Raw genomic sequence first — 15,549 nt, forward strand, 5'->3', positions numbered from 1 at the left:
TGGCTCATACACTTACTTAAGGGTTACAGGGTGTGTTCACTATCCGTCAGAGCAGAGTGCATATTGTACATATATATCTATTACATGGATAGCTACTCCTCACATCAGCTATTTAAGCCCCATGCATGCCCTCCTGCTCAACTGTGACTGTCCCTGTGCAACACATGTCTTTTCAAAGTCTGGATCTGGTTAACTCAACCCTCCAACCTTATAATGTAAAAAAAAAAATATTGCTGACATTAAAAGACATCCTCCATTTAAACAGAGGTTTACATGAGGAAACAGCTGTCCAACCCCAAAGATGATTGAAGCTTCTATGTTACTGGCATCTCTCCACAATTGGCCTAAGAAGTCTAACGAAGACAAAACCCTCATAACCATCTTATTAACCATTAGGAAGAGAGCAGCTGCTTGCAAAATTCAACAGTTTTGTGCAATGTCACAGGACTTAATTGAAATATTTGATTTTAGGAGGTTGGTAGACTGCAAATTTTTCACTGAGTGTTGAGTTCAGTTTTTAGCCTGACAGTTGCAAAAGTGTGAAGCAGTCAATTAGTACCCCCTAATTCTTTCAATGGACCACTTAAAGCCAAAAAACAGTGGTGGATTTTTGTTTACCAAAATGTTCTGTCAGAATCAAAAAGCATTTGAGTGGCTACATTGTAGTGCTATGGTTTTAGTTTGCTGATGACAGAATAGAAAGTGTAGTATATGACCATTACGAGATATTGTGAATAATTATAAGAACTGACCACTGAGATGATGAACAGTACCCAACAATAGAGAAATTAAATAACTCTGAAGACAGGGAAATTTATGAGGAGTGAGGTCTGTTTCTGAATGTTTCATTAACATCAAAAACTAATCATAGAATCATCATATAATGGTTTAAGTTGGAAGGAATCTTAAAGATCATCTAGTTCCAACCCCCCTGCCCTGGGCAGGGACACCTTCCACTAGACCAGGCTGCTCAAAGCCCCGTCCAACCTGGCCTTGAGCACTGCCAGGGAGGGGGCAGCCACAGCTGCTCTGGGCAACCTGTGCCAGTGTCTCACCACCCTCACAGTAAAGAACTTCTTCTTATATCTAATCTAAATCTACCATCTTTCAGTTTAAATCTGTTACCCCCGATCCTATCACTACACTCCCTGATAACAAGTCCCTCCCCACCTTTCCTGTCAGCCCCCTTTAAGTACTGGAAGGCTGCTATAAGGTCTCCCCAGAGTCTTCTCTTCTTCAGGCTGAACAACCCTAATTGTCCCAGCCTGTCCTCACAAGGGAGGTGTTCCAGCCCCCGATCATCTTCCTCTGGACCCACTTGAGCAGGCCCATGTCATTCTTATACTGGGAGCCCCAGAGCTGAAAGCAGTGCTCCAGGTGGGAGCTACCAGAGCAGAGTAGAGGGGGAGAATCACCTACTTTGACCTGCTGGCAACATTTCTCTTGAATGCAGGCCAGGATGTCATTGGCTTTCTGGGCTGTGAGCACATGTTGCTGGTTCATAGTAAATTTTCCATCCACTACTACTCCCAAGTCCTCTGCAGGGCTGCTCCCAATCCACTCATCATACAACCTGTATTTGTGCATGGGATTGCCTCAACCCGTTGCAGGACCTTGCACGTGGCCTTGTTGAACTTTATGAGGTTTGCATGGGCCCACGTCTCAAGCCAGTCAAGGTCCCTCTGGATGGCACATCCCTTCCCTCCAATGTGTCAGCCACATCACACAGCTTGGTGTCATCAGCAAACTTGCTGGGGGTGCACTCAACCCCACTGTTCATGTCTCCAACAAAGGTGTTAAACAACACTGGTCCCAGTACTGACTCCTGAGGAACGGCCACTTGTCACTGCTCTCCACTTGGACACTGAGCCAATGATGACAACTCTTTGTGTGTGACCATCCAGCCAATTCCTTACCCATCCAGTGGTCCATCTGTTAAATCTCTCAGATTTAGAGATGAGGATGTCATGCAGGACAGTGTCAGATGCTTTGCACAAGTCCAAGTAGATGACATTGGTTGCTCTTCCCTTATGCACCAATACTCTAACTCCATCATAGTGTTACTGTAAAAGCCATCAGAGGAACTCTCTAAGACTCGTTTTGGAGTCTTAGAAAGCAGGCATTCTTTATTGCAGCACTGGGCACACTCGCAAATAGTTTCACAAAGATGAGCACACACCCATATCTATAAGTGGCAGCTAATATACAGTGAGATCATACATATTCATAATTCTTCTGAGAAATGAGTTACCTATGCATTAGATTTCCTGGAACAAATTACAATATCTGCATTCTAATTATGCATGCACTATTCTTGCTGGGTGGTGGTCTTGAGGGGTCCCTGGTGGTCACTGGTAGTCTTCCTCACCGTGTTTGCTGATTGACCTCAGTGCTCATGCATGCTCACAAAGGTCTTTTTAGGAGGTGTTGTGCAACTGTGTTGTATCTTAAGCTGGTTTGTTTTAATTTGTCCCGACCTTGTTCCTGTTATCTTCAAGAACAAGCCCCAGCTGTCTTATTTATTACTGTCTTATCTTCAAACCCCTTCTTCACAAAAGCGCTAACCTTCAGCTACACATTCCAGAAGCTACATTGACCTACTTCATTTTCAAAAAAAATATTTAGCAAGATGAAGAGGAAAAAAAAATTATTAGCAAGATGGTTTGGCTTACAATAGAAGGTTGGCAAATTTGTCAGGCATGATTTGCCCTTAGTGAAGACATGTTGGCTGTCACCAATCACCTCCTTTTTTTCCATGTGTTTTAGCATATTTTCCAGGAAAATCTGCTCCATGATCTTGCTGGGCAGAGAGGTGAGACTGACTAGCCTGTAATTCCCTGTCTTCTTTTTTTTCCTTTTTAAAAATGGGGCTTATGTTTCCCCTTTTCCAGACAGTGGGAACTTCTCAAATATGAGGGACAGTGGCATAGCTACTTCATCGGCCACTTCCCTTAGGACCCACGGATGTATCTCATCAGGTCCTATGGACTTGTGCACCTTCAGGTTCCTTAGATGGCTTGAACATGATCTTCTCCTACAGTGACCGGTTCTTCATTCTCCCAGTCTTCTGTGTCCTGGGTGATGTGTCTGGAGCACTTGCTGGTAAAGACTAAGGTAAAAACATCACTGAGTACCTCAGCCTTCTCCATGTTCCAGGTAATTAAGTCTCCCATTTCCTTCCAGACAGGGACCACATTTTCCCTAGTCTTCTTTTTTTTCACCAATGTACCTACAGAAGCTTTTCTTGTTGCCCCTGATGTTCCTGGATAGATCTATTTCTATCAGGGCTTTGGCCTTCCTAACCTGATCCCTGGCTACTTGGACAATTCTTCTGTATTCCTCCCATGCTGTCTGTCCTTGCTTCCACCCTCTGTAGGCTTTCTTTTTCTGTCTGGGCTTATCCAGAAGCTCCTTGTTCATCCATGCAGACCTTCTGGCATTCTTACCTGACTTTCTTTTTGTTGGGATTACATTACTCCTGAGCTTGGACAACATGATCCTTGGATATTAATGAGCTTCCTTGGGCCCCTCTTCTCTTCATGACTTTATCCCACACTACTCTGCCAAATATGCTCTCCTGAAATCCAGGGTAGCAAGCTTGCTGTGCTCCCTCCTCGCTGTCCCAAAGATCTTGAACTCTATCACTGCAGCCAAAGCTGAACTTGAGCTTCACACTCCCCACCAGCCTCTCCTTGTTGGTGAGAACAAGGTCTAGCATAGCACCTCTCCTTGTTGGCTCCTCTATCATTTAGTGAAGGAAGTTATCACCAATGCTTTCCAAGAACCTCCTGGATTGCTTATGCCCTGCTGTGATGTCCCTCCAACAGGTATCATGGTGACTGAGGTCCCCCAGGAGGACCAGGACTTTTGAATGTGAGGCGCTTCTATCTGTCTATAGAGGGTTTCATCTGCTTGGTCTTCCTGGTTGGGTGGCCTGTAGCAGACCCCCACTATAATGTCATATGTCCCTGCCCTCACTTTAACCCTGACCCATAAGTTCTCAGTCATCTCCTCATCCATCCCCTGACAGAGCTCCATGCACTACAGTTGATCACTGACATAGAAAATGACACCCCCTCCTTGTCTCTCCTGTTTGTCTTTCCCAAAGAGCCTGTATCCTTCCATGCCAACTCTCCAGTCATGGAGGTCATCCCACCATGTCTCCTTGATGCCATTAAAATCATAGTCCTGCAGGTGTGCACATACCTCTAGCTTCTCTTGTTTATTCCCCATATTACATGTGTTTGCATAGAAGCATTTAAGTTGGGCCCCCAATGAAACTTACTTACTGGATGGAATTCCTTTGTACTGCTCTCCAGATGCTCTCCTGCTGACCTGCGATCCCCCTCCAGGCTAGGTTAAAATCAGACTTTTGATGAACACACCTCTTTTATTCACATGAAGCCAAACACTTCCCTTGAGTTACACCATACAACCATATTTCTGTCGTCCTTCCATTACCACTCCAAGATGCTTTCTTCCAGGAAATGGGGAACAGAAAATTAGAAGGCGGCAGCAGAACTTTCCAATAACTTATTTATTTGCCTGATGTGTGTAATGTTGTCTTCCTGTTATACTTCATACCATCCAAGCTAAAGATCTGCTAGAGCTGTTTATTGCTTCTTTTGAGTTTTTCAGGTTTTGAAGGGTATTTGGGTATGTAGTAGGGGCAACAGGAGGGAGCTGTAATCTGAACTAAGGGAGCCGCAGCAGTCTCATGCCCCTACACTTTGTTCATGACAAGCTGTGTTGCGGCCACATGCCTCCATGTTAGCAACAAATGATCGAGAAAGTATTCAAAATCAAATGAGCCAAATTAAACCAATTAGTAAAGTCATGACTTTAAAACTTCTTTAGTATTATTTGTTCACTGTAGTGTCATAGCATTTAAAGATCCTTATGGGGAATCAAAACTCAGAAACATCCACCACAGATAAGAAATGGGAAAGAAAACCAGAAGCGTGACCATTCAGGCAGCAAGAAAAATCACCAGAAGCCACACAAGGATGAGGAATGTGGCAGTTTGCTGTGAAGTCATCTATCTATCCTGGACTCTTCTATAATGTTTGTGTGATTGACATGAAAAATCAGAATGGTTTGTACACAAACATGCAATCATGATGTGAAAATGACCTCTTTCCCTGTTTGGCTGTTGAACAGAAGATGATCTTATTTTATTCTAATAGCCAACAATCATAATTAGTCTTAGGACACACAAAAAATGTGTTTTGAATGCTTTTGAGGGTTTTTTTTCCTCAGCCTTTTTCCCCTGTCTGAAGAAGCTTTTAAATTGTCACATAAATTTTACTTATTTAGACAGTAACCATGTCTTCTTGACATCTAATTCTGAGTCTCATAAATGTCCTTTAAAAGTAGCAATTCATCAACATAATTAAAAATAAAAATTGAGATATATAATCCCTCACTACTAAAGGCATAACTTCACTTTCATACTGACTTTTCACAATACAATAGCTTGTCCTCTCCCAGCTTCTCCCACTAACAGGAAATACAATTGCAATCTTTCCGTTGTGTTGCTGCAAACCAAAAAGTCAATAGACATTTTTAACTCACTGACCTCGTTGACAACCAATCTCCCTACAGATCCTGGGACCACAGATTCAGGGCAAAAGAGTTGGATCTGGTTGATTGTTTTTTCTTTTTCTTACATAAGTGAGCATTATGCAAGTGAAACTGAGACAGGAGAAATGCTGAGAGAAATAGTTTTGGTCGATGAAACACAAATTCAAGCAGATTCAAAGAAAGAGATTATTTTTTGTTAACTCGGAGATTAATCTTCTTAATGAGGCACAAAGATTAAAGAAAAAAAAATTTCCAGGGACCATCATATTAAATGACCAGCAAACTCCAGGTCTAAATTCATCCAAATATAACTTCAGTGAAGTAATGCTAGAGCTTGGTTTCATCACCTTTCTTTCACAGTCTAATTTCTTGTGAAAAGTTCACGACATAATGAATGCATATCTGCCAACCCCTTTTTTTTGTTTTTAAGACGATAATATTATTAACCGACCACCTAAAGGACTTACAACTGGCAACTACATCAAAGAAAAAAAGAGACCAAAAGGCAATGTGAAATGAATGCCACAGGGTCTAGTTACTCTACTACTCCCCTCTTCCACCATCTTCCACCACTTTTATGTTCCAATGAATGCCCTTCTTTTTTCAGTAACAGTTTTAAACAGCAACACAAAGTAACTGGTCACATGGGATTAAGAATTTACTATTCATTGCACTGCTATAGATGGCCTTCAAGGCTCACTAAGCCAAAACCAGCTGACTTCACCCCCTTCCTGTGGATCACAATGGATGATGTCAGATTTGGTTGATATAAAGCCATGCTGTTAGTTTTTTTCCCATGGAAGTAGCACTGACGATGGTGAGACCAAGGCAACCAAGGGGCCTTTTTTGTGGCCATATCCCATACCTTCAGAGACACGATGAAAGGAAGTAGCTTGTGCTTTTGAACTTGTCAGGACTGACCTGAAGATCATTGCCCATGCTGCCACAGAGCAGCATGAAACCTTCCTGCAAGGTAAGGGGCTCAGGAAGGTTGCTTGGACCAATGTCTATCAACTGCAAAAGCCATATTCATGTAATCATAATGAAAAAGAGCCTGGTCAATCCATTGTTTAAAAGCTGGGGAGAATGAGAGTAGTACAAAATAAAAATCCAGATTTCACTGCCATTTTGCAGTACTTCCAACAGAGTAAACTACACCACAGTTCAGTGTAAACGTATGTATACCTAGGCCAGGTGCACTGCCAATGAGCAGCACTGGAGCTCATACACAGTCCACTTCAGAGAGGCATGCCTGTGTTTCCCGCAGCCAGCAGGACTCAAGGAAGCATGCTGCTAACAAGAAGGCTTATTTCAGGGGGAAGGATGCTCTGGAAAGACAAAGTCATTGGAGTGACCACTGTGGATGGTCCAGACCTCCACACAGAAAGCCCAGGGACACTAAGGCAATGCAGTAAAAGCTGGAGTCAGGAGGTGCTGTTCTTCAATACACAAAGTAAATGAGAAGGCATTTTGACAGGCAGGCGAGACAATACACACACTGACCACAAAATACCTGCGGGATTGTGCTGCAGTCAAACACAAATGTTCAGTCCAGAATAGGGTGGACATCTATGTCCCTAGGAAAAGGGCCCAGCTTAACTCAAAAGCACTCTCTCAAAGGTAATTTTAGCAACCAAGATAAATCCCCTGTTCTGTTAAATAGACTTTGGAAAGTCTTGTCTCAGAGTACATTTGAACAATTTAGAGAACCTGGGAATCTTATCCCTGAAAGATAATTCAGCAATTTAAGTTAAGTAGATGCATTAAAATAAACCATACAGACTTGCCAATTTAGTGAACTCCTTTATGAAAAAAAAAAAAAAAAAAAAAAAAAATTTGGTCTCCTCTTTTTTTAATGATTAGTAGTTTTCTTTGCAAGCAAAAGAACAATTTACATTAAAAGCTAATCCTCATTCTAATGAAACTAATCAAACAACTCATGAGTCTGCAAAGGTTTATTCATGGGTTTATTTGCATTTTGTTGAGTAGTCCCAATGATTTAAGATTAATTACTCATACAGAGTGGTCACACAGATCACATCAGTATTTTAACTACACCTAATGTATGATGGCTAAAATACATGCTAAACCAGATAAGATTGGTCTCCAAGAAAAAAAAAAAAAATCAATATTGGAGGAGAAAAAGAGATTAAGATCAACAGAGATACATTTCAGGAGATCCTTTCCTGAGCCCTAATATATTGCTACAGAAGATTAGATACATATTTTTCTGTAAGGGAGGATGGGCATGGCCATTTAATTGTACATCTATTCCTAAAACATGCACAGTGACTACAGTTTACTCAAAAGGAAAACAGTATTATCAAAAGACCTGGAGCTACTGCCTGAACTTGCAGGACGGTGGGGTCCCCTGAGATTTAGTATTTTTCATCTCTGGCACCTGTGATCATGATTTCCAAACTGTGGTTCATAGGTTCACAATAAGTTGTGTATTGCCAGTACACAGATTCATATCACCCACTGGAAAATAACAGGAGGAAGTTTAGCCAGAAGGGTGAGGGCTGGTCCATAAGAACATAATCGTGGTTTTTGCTCCTGTACCAGGACAGTTAACAGGACAGTAAACAGCACTGGTAAACACACCTGTAGCAACACGTATATGTGAATTTGCAAAAGAAAAACTTTGTCTCCAGATGCACCCAGTCCTTCCCTTCCCCTGCCTTCCTCCAATCCTCACATATACATTGTATTTACTGTGCCCTTACAAAAGCACATTAACTCACACCCGCCACAGGATGAACTTTCATAAGATTCAATTCTGTGACAAATCACAACAAATCCTCAAATACCCCAAAAATAATTTCTAAAGGATTTATATGGATTTTGTGGTTAAGCTGTCAATTTGATTATTTTTTTAATATTTAGAAAGCATAGCTATAATGATTTCCAATTCTCACTCTGAAAGAAATATTTTCAGATGCACATAACTTGACTTGGTTTGCTGTAGACTTATATATGACATACTTATACTGCAGGTAACTAATGGCATAGCAAAGCTTATCCAGCTAGTCTGACTCTCCCTTGCCCAGGTCAAGGACAAAATGCCCCAAACTTCCTTTATTCCCAGTATAAGCAGATTTACTTCTAACTGAGATGCAGGGGCATGGGACAGACCTCAGCCCTGTTCAGCAATGCAAGGATATGACCACCATGCTCAGAACTGTGGAGAGCCCCCAGGAATGCACATCCCACCTGACACAAACAGCTGTGGAGAACCACATGAAGAAGAGAGAGGAAAGAGAGAAATAAAAAGAAAATTTTGTTCTTTGGATGTAAAGTATAGGTGACTACTGGAAAGACCCAGGATTCTGATATGCATTGCACTTCTGATCCACTTTAATTAATAATTAAATAAATTGTATTTTTATTAGTTTTTAAAAATCTGATTTAAACATTATTTGCTTTGAAATCTACCCTTTTTCCTAAGCATCAGGTTCTGGAAACTGCTGACACTCTACTTCACCACTGAAATATAAACCATCTTGCTCGATGCAGACACCCCCAGACAGTGTTTCAAGGCCTGTGCTCTGCAGGAATTTGGATAAGGTACAGCACTGCTCTCACTTTAGGCTCTGTCAAGTTACCTCTACAAATTCTCAAACCACCCAAAGATTTTAACAGTCCACCCTGGCTGCCTTCCACACACTGTTGTTGCTGCTGGTGCAAAGCTTGGTCCATCCTGCTTACCAAAGGGGATTAACAAAGTGAACATGTGAACAAGAAAGTTTAAAAATATTTTGGGGTATATAAAATATTTCTAAATGCTTACAAATGGAACTTCAGATGTTGTATCTGTTGCAACAGGAAAGACTAGCACCACTGTCCCCAAACCTGCATCTTTCCTGATGCAGGAGGGGATGCACAAGGAGCACACACTCCTTGTACACTCGATATGTGGTGTGTCAACTGTCACAGCTGCGTTATTAGTGCCATTTTAGTGTTCACAGTCTTAGCCCTAGTGATTCAGTTTACAGGCTTCCAATGCATTTTTCCAGAAGAGATGAGAGCTGGGACATGAAAACTGCTCTATCTCTGTGTGTTTTGTGACACCAAGAAGGGAAGAAAAGCAGTGTGTCTGATCTTGAAAACACAGCAAAACTAGCCCATGGCTGCTATTAAAGCTGAGATTATTTCAAAAATACGGTGATCCATGACCCTCCCATGGCAATTAAGTCTGTTCTAATGTCCCATTAAGCTTCCCTGTTCCCTATGTGGGTGGGAGAAACAACATCCACTTAATGAACATACATATCTGCTCTGCAAGGAAATAAAAACTAATTTGGATTCGGATAAAAAATTTTCTCTTTATCCTTATTCTTACCTTCCCTGCATAGGAACAGGAGTGAAATTGCCCAGAGCAATGCAGCCATCCTCTCTTATTGCTGGTTTTTCACATAGGGTCTGTGGTTCTCCAAGACTCGCTACCATGCCATGATACTCTTTTAATAGCTGCAGCTCATTGCAACTTCTGGTCACTGGTTTGGCTGCCACCTTTGCAGATAAACTGGTTTGATGTAAAGATGTATGATTCATCTCCATTTCTTGTTGTCTAGAAATTGTACTGTCATCCTTGTTATCCAAGTACATCTGTCCCTGGGGGGTGCTCTCCTAACGAAAGCGAAAACAAATATATTAGGACTAAATTGAATTGACTCAATGTTTACTTCAGGTACAAGCATGTTAAAAATGCCAAGCGGAAGATTCTTTTGTGCACCTTTGGATGTTTCTCTTGTTGGTTTATTTTCACCAGGAATAATTCCAACATTTTAAACATCTTTGTAACTTCAAAATTAGCCATTATAAGAAGTACTGAAATGCATAAAGAGATGGGTCGTCTACTTTTGCCATGTCTACCATGATTGTCTCCCACAAATTTCCCAGCAGCTTGCACTGGCCTGTCCCACAGAATAAGCCAAAGTCATCTACACATCAGGGGCACAGAAGCCAATGGTGCAGAACATCCTCCAGCTTATAACAGCACTACTTCACCACACAACATGGCTTTTCTCCGGTGGCAGCAGCCCTCTCAAAGCCATCGCTCCCCTCCCAGATCTCAGGCTCCTTTGGAAAGTCCTGTCACACTGAAGCTCTGGTGCAGCTTATGGCCCCTCATTAAGCAGAGCAGGTACTCCAGTTTTATGAAGACAACGTGCTGTTTCAGTAGTTGCCAGAGGCATTGATGAAATGTGAATCAAACCTGGATGAAAATTAGGTTCTATTATATGATTATTAACAGTGATTATAATAAAACTTAGTGCATAATAGTCAAAAAGCTTTTATGCTCTCATCATTAAAATTCAGCATGAAAAGTTATAAAAAACACTTCAGAATCCCACAAAGTGCACAAATCAGACACAAAGACTGAGTTAAAGATCAGCCCGTCTTAAACACACGCTGTGGAGTCTAATCACAGGAATATTTCAGTGTAAAGTGCCAAAGCCACCGCAGAGGACAGCAAGAGCTCAGGAAACGGGCCCACCAGTCTCTGCCATCCCCGCAGCTGGTGAAAGCAGCCTTGTTGGAGCATATACCTGCTCCTCCCTGCAGAGATGTTAGCACAGGACAAGCAGGTAGACCTGCAGGGCAGTGAGGCAAAAATAGCACAGTAATAGGGAATAGGTCCCAGCAGGAAAAATCACTAGAAACAGAAATAACAAAAAACTAATGATGATTTTGTGCAGCTTTGAGCTCTCATGGCCTTGCAGGCTAGACAGGAATGAAGGCTCCTGAAAAAAAGGACTGAACATACAAGTCACTGCAAATGCAGATCTTGGTTCCAAGCAAAGGCAGGCTTGCTAGCCAAATCTAAAACAGAATTTCTTGAGGTGGCATTTCCTTCCTAGGCCTGCATTTCTTTTTTTTTTTCTATTCCTTGTCATAGCCTTATCTTCTTCATCTGTCCTTACAAGGAGATTGACAAGCTTGACTCTTCCCACTATTGCACAATAGCTAGAGAACTGTGTCCAGTCCCAGTCCCCGCAACTCAAAACAGACACAGACAGACTGGAGGGAGTCCAAAGAAGGGTCACAAAGATGATCAAAGGGCTAGAGAATCTGCCTTATCTGAAAAGACATGCTTTGCTGGGTAAAAAACTGTCTGGATGGCCGAGCCCAAAGAGTTGTGGTGAACGGAGTTAAATCCAGTTGGCGGCCGGTCACGAGTGGTGTCCCCCAGGGCTCGGTATTGGGGGCACTCCTGTTTAACATCTTTATTGATGATCTAGACGAGGGGATTGAGTTCACCCTGTCAGTTTGCAGATGACACCAGGTTGGGTGGGAGTGTTGATGTGCTCGAGGGTAGGGAGGCTCTGCAGAGAGACCTGGACAGGCTGGAGCCATGGGCTGAGGCCAACTGCAGGAGTTTCACTAAGGGCAAATGCCGGGGGCTGCCCTTGGGCCACAACAACCCCCAGCGGCGCTACAGGCTTGGGGAGGAGTGGCTGGAGAGCTGCCAGTCAGAGAGGGACCTGGGGGTGTTGATTGACAGCCAGCTGAACAGGAGCCAGCAGTGTGCCCAGGGGGCCAAGAAGGCCAATGGCATCCTGGCTTGTGTCAGCAATAGCGTGGCCAGCAGGGACAGGGAAGGGATCTGACCCCTGTACTCGGCACTGGTGAGGCCGCCCCTCGATTCCTGTGTTCAGTTTTGGGCCCCTCGCTACAAAAAGGACATTGAATGACTCGAGTGTGTCCAGAGAAGGGCAACGAAGCTGGTGCAGGCTCTGGAGCACAGGTCGTACGAGGAGCAGCTGAGGGAACTGGGGGTGTTTAGTCTGGAGAAGAGGAGGCTGAGGGGAGACCTCATCGCCCTCTACAGCTACCTGAAAGGAGGGTGCAGAGAGCTGGGGATGAGTCTCTTTAACTAATTTACAAGCGACAGGACAAGAGGTAAAATGGCCTCAAGTTGCACCAGGGAAGGTTTAGACTGGATATTAGGAAGCATTTCTTCACAGAACAGATTGTTAGGTGTTGGAATGGGCTGCCCAGGGAGGTGTGGAGTCCCCATCCCTGGAGGTGTTTAAGAGTTGGGTCAACATAGCGCTGAGAGATATGGTGTAGTTGGGAACTGTCAGTGTGAGGTTAATAGTTGGACTGGATGATCTTCAAGGTCTTTTCCAACCTAGACAATTCTGTGATTCTGCGATTATGTGAAGACTGAAGGAGTTAGGTCTTTTCTCCATGGGGAAAAGAAGGCTCAGTGGGACCTCATGGCAGTATTCCAGTACTTAAAGGGTGGCTAAAAAGAAGACAGGCTCTCTCTTCAGAAGGAGGCACATGGAGAAAAAACATACAATTGGTACAAGTTGAACCAAAATATATTTCATCTCAATATAAGAAATATTTTTTTATCACTGGAACAACATCCCCAGGGAAGTGGTAGAGTCCCCATCACTTGAGGTTTTCAACACATGACTGGACAGGGTGCCAGATAATCTCATCTAGGCTCCCTTTCCCATGTAAGGTTTGACAAGATGGTTGGAAGTCCCTGAACTGCTCTATGAGTCTATGATTAACAGCTTGGAAAACATCAACATAAATAAGCCTTTGCTTACTTGTTCTTTCTTGGTTTTCTTGAAAGGGAGGAAAAAGAAAGGGAAGGTAGGGAGAGCATGGTGAATTACTGAAAAAAAGAAGGTGGCAGGTATTGGCTTCACAGGGCTCAAATTTTTATACAGGCTGGCATACATCAAAAAACACTGAAGACACTTCAACTTTCAATGGACAACAACTCTCCCCTAGATATTTCCATAAAGGGACAAGCCCTTTCATCACCTGGTATAAGGAGCACAAGCATAACTGATGTAATACTAAACACACTGTCACTGAGTGGGTCTAGGGCTTCTCCATGGCCTGGAAAGCACTGAATTTGGGTCATCCAAGACAAAATTCTGAGTAAAACTCCTGAAAGGCTACACTTGCCATTCCCTCACTGTGGGATCTGAGACTAGACGTGTTGGGAGGGCCAACACACACCATGTGGGGACCACCACTGCCCCACCAATATCTTCTTGTCATCTCTGGCAGGCTACTGCCCTACCAGGCAGCCAGTTTTCCCTGTTCTAGAATCCCAAACTGCCTTCCTTCCTGATAAAAAACTTTGAAATGCAAATAATTCCAACTCCAAATGGAAAAGATAATTGCTCTTGTCTTCAATCTCACTTTATATGTTTACATACTGGTTTTATTAAGACACTCCATAAATTGTAATTAAGATACCTGCCCGCTTATCCCATTTTTCATAACATTTGGTTTGAGTGCCTGCTGTGAATGTCAGGCTGTGGAAACATGAGCAGTACACCTACAGCAACTCAGGTTGTACTAGTTTTTAAAAGATAAGAACCTGAACACAACCTCTGAAATTGATCCTTTCTCACCCCAGAAGTGGGAATCATTTATCTTGAGGTGAGTAAGGACTAAATTAATCAGACTTTCATATGTACAAGCCCTTAGCATGAAAGACATTTCTTTTCAAAATTAACATCAGTGAAAAAAAACAAAAGAATGCCAAAGACAAGACAGTTGAGAAAAAATCTGATGCCTAGATACAAAACCATAAAGTACATTACTGCACATTCAGAAAATCTTTGCAAGAAATAAAATAATACAGCATCATTTTGCCACAAGAGACAGGTTTGATTGTGATTACCTACGTAGCTAAAACATTGCTAAGGCAACAATCACCATGGTATCTAAGCTTATAAGACATAGGTGAATTTACCATTCAATAAATTCTCAAATGAACAGATTTCTCTGTAGTTACAGAACTTTTCTTCACTTTTATTTCTTCTTCCATTTTTTTTTTTACCTTGTAATGCCTCCATCATCAGTGAAACATAGGTGAGACATTATCACGTGAAGGTGAGGAGAGATTTTAGCCAAGGAAAGTTCATTCTGGGTTCATCTCTCTGGAGACATGCACCAGCGAGGTTTCTTTAGCAACAGCTAGAAATTGATCCAGCAACCACCCATCTCTAGAGTTTGACCACAAAAGGGCTAGTATAGTATTTCATGGTTGTTATCCCTTTTCATCCCTTTCATCCCAGTCCAAGCAGTTGAGCATCCACTTTTAAACTACTAGTGCAGAATTAATTTTTTCTAGAACTTTTCAGGTGATAATAAGATCAATGATTGTACTGGGTCTGGCTGAGCTGGAATTGGTTTTCCCCTATAGCAGCCCTCACAGTGCTGTGGTTTATGCTGGGAGCTGGCAGGGTGTTGATAGCACCCTGGTGTTGTGGCTACTGCTGAGCGGTGCTTACACAGCACCAAGGCTCTTTTCGACATTTCCCCCCTTGCAGTGGGACGGGGTGGGCAAGATCTTGGGAGGGGACACAACCAGGACAGCTGACCTGAACTGACCAAAGGGATAATCCAGACCATATGATGTCTGCTCGAGTATAAAGCTGGGAGAAAGGAGGAAGGGAGGGGGGGTCACTCTTGGTCCTCCGAGGCAACCACTATACGTATTGGATTGGAGCCCTGCTTCCTGAGAAGGGCCGACATCACCTGTTCATGGGAAAGAAAGAATAAATCTGGTTTGGTTTTTTGCTTCCACACATGGACCTTTGCTTCACTTTGTTTATATTAAAACTGCTTTTGTTTTACCCACAAGGGTTGGGTTGGGGTGGGTTTTTTTTCCTATCTTATTTTCTTTCCCCTCTTTGCCCTCTTGAAGAAAAGGGGGAAGGGGAGGAGGGAAAGTGATAGAGTGACTTGGTGGGTCCCTGGTATTTAGCCAAGGTCAAACCGCCACAGCCTTTTTTTGTGCCCAATGTGGGGCATGACAACAGCAGTTTTATATTGTGTGCTATAGCAGTTATTAAACAACAAGCACTTGTGCTGGTCACGGGTTTGTTGGTTGAGCTGCTTATCTTTATTTTGCTAAGATCAGGAACATGCTGGAAGAATGGCTGCAGAATAAAACCACCATCATGGGTGGTTTTATTC

General features: G+C 42.7%; 1 protein-coding gene across 3 annotated transcripts in view; it reads right to left on the reverse strand.

The window, feature by feature from the left end:
- Nucleotides 1–15,549, reverse strand: part of OCA2 (OCA2 melanosomal transmembrane protein) — a 227,963-nt gene that overhangs the window by 175,755 nt on the left and 36,659 nt on the right. For 2 of the 3 annotated variants that reach the window (XM_026859053.1, XM_026859036.1), the window contains exon 2: nucleotides 9,926–10,212. In XM_026859053.1, coding sequence (XP_026714854.1) covers nucleotides 9,926–10,191 — 266 coding nt within the window. In that variant the 5' untranslated portion in view covers nucleotides 10,192–10,212. Of the gene's footprint in view, nucleotides 1–9,925; nucleotides 10,213–14,407; nucleotides 14,499–15,549 lie in introns of those variants that run through there. The other variant, XM_026859045.1, reaches the window with a different exon arrangement.

The sequence above is a fragment of the Athene cunicularia genome (assembly GCF_003259725.1).
Source record: "Athene cunicularia isolate RWA chromosome 1 unlocalized genomic scaffold, athCun1 chr1_part1, whole genome shotgun sequence".
In the NCBI taxonomy this organism is placed as follows: domain Eukaryota; kingdom Metazoa; phylum Chordata; class Aves; order Strigiformes; family Strigidae; genus Athene; species Athene cunicularia.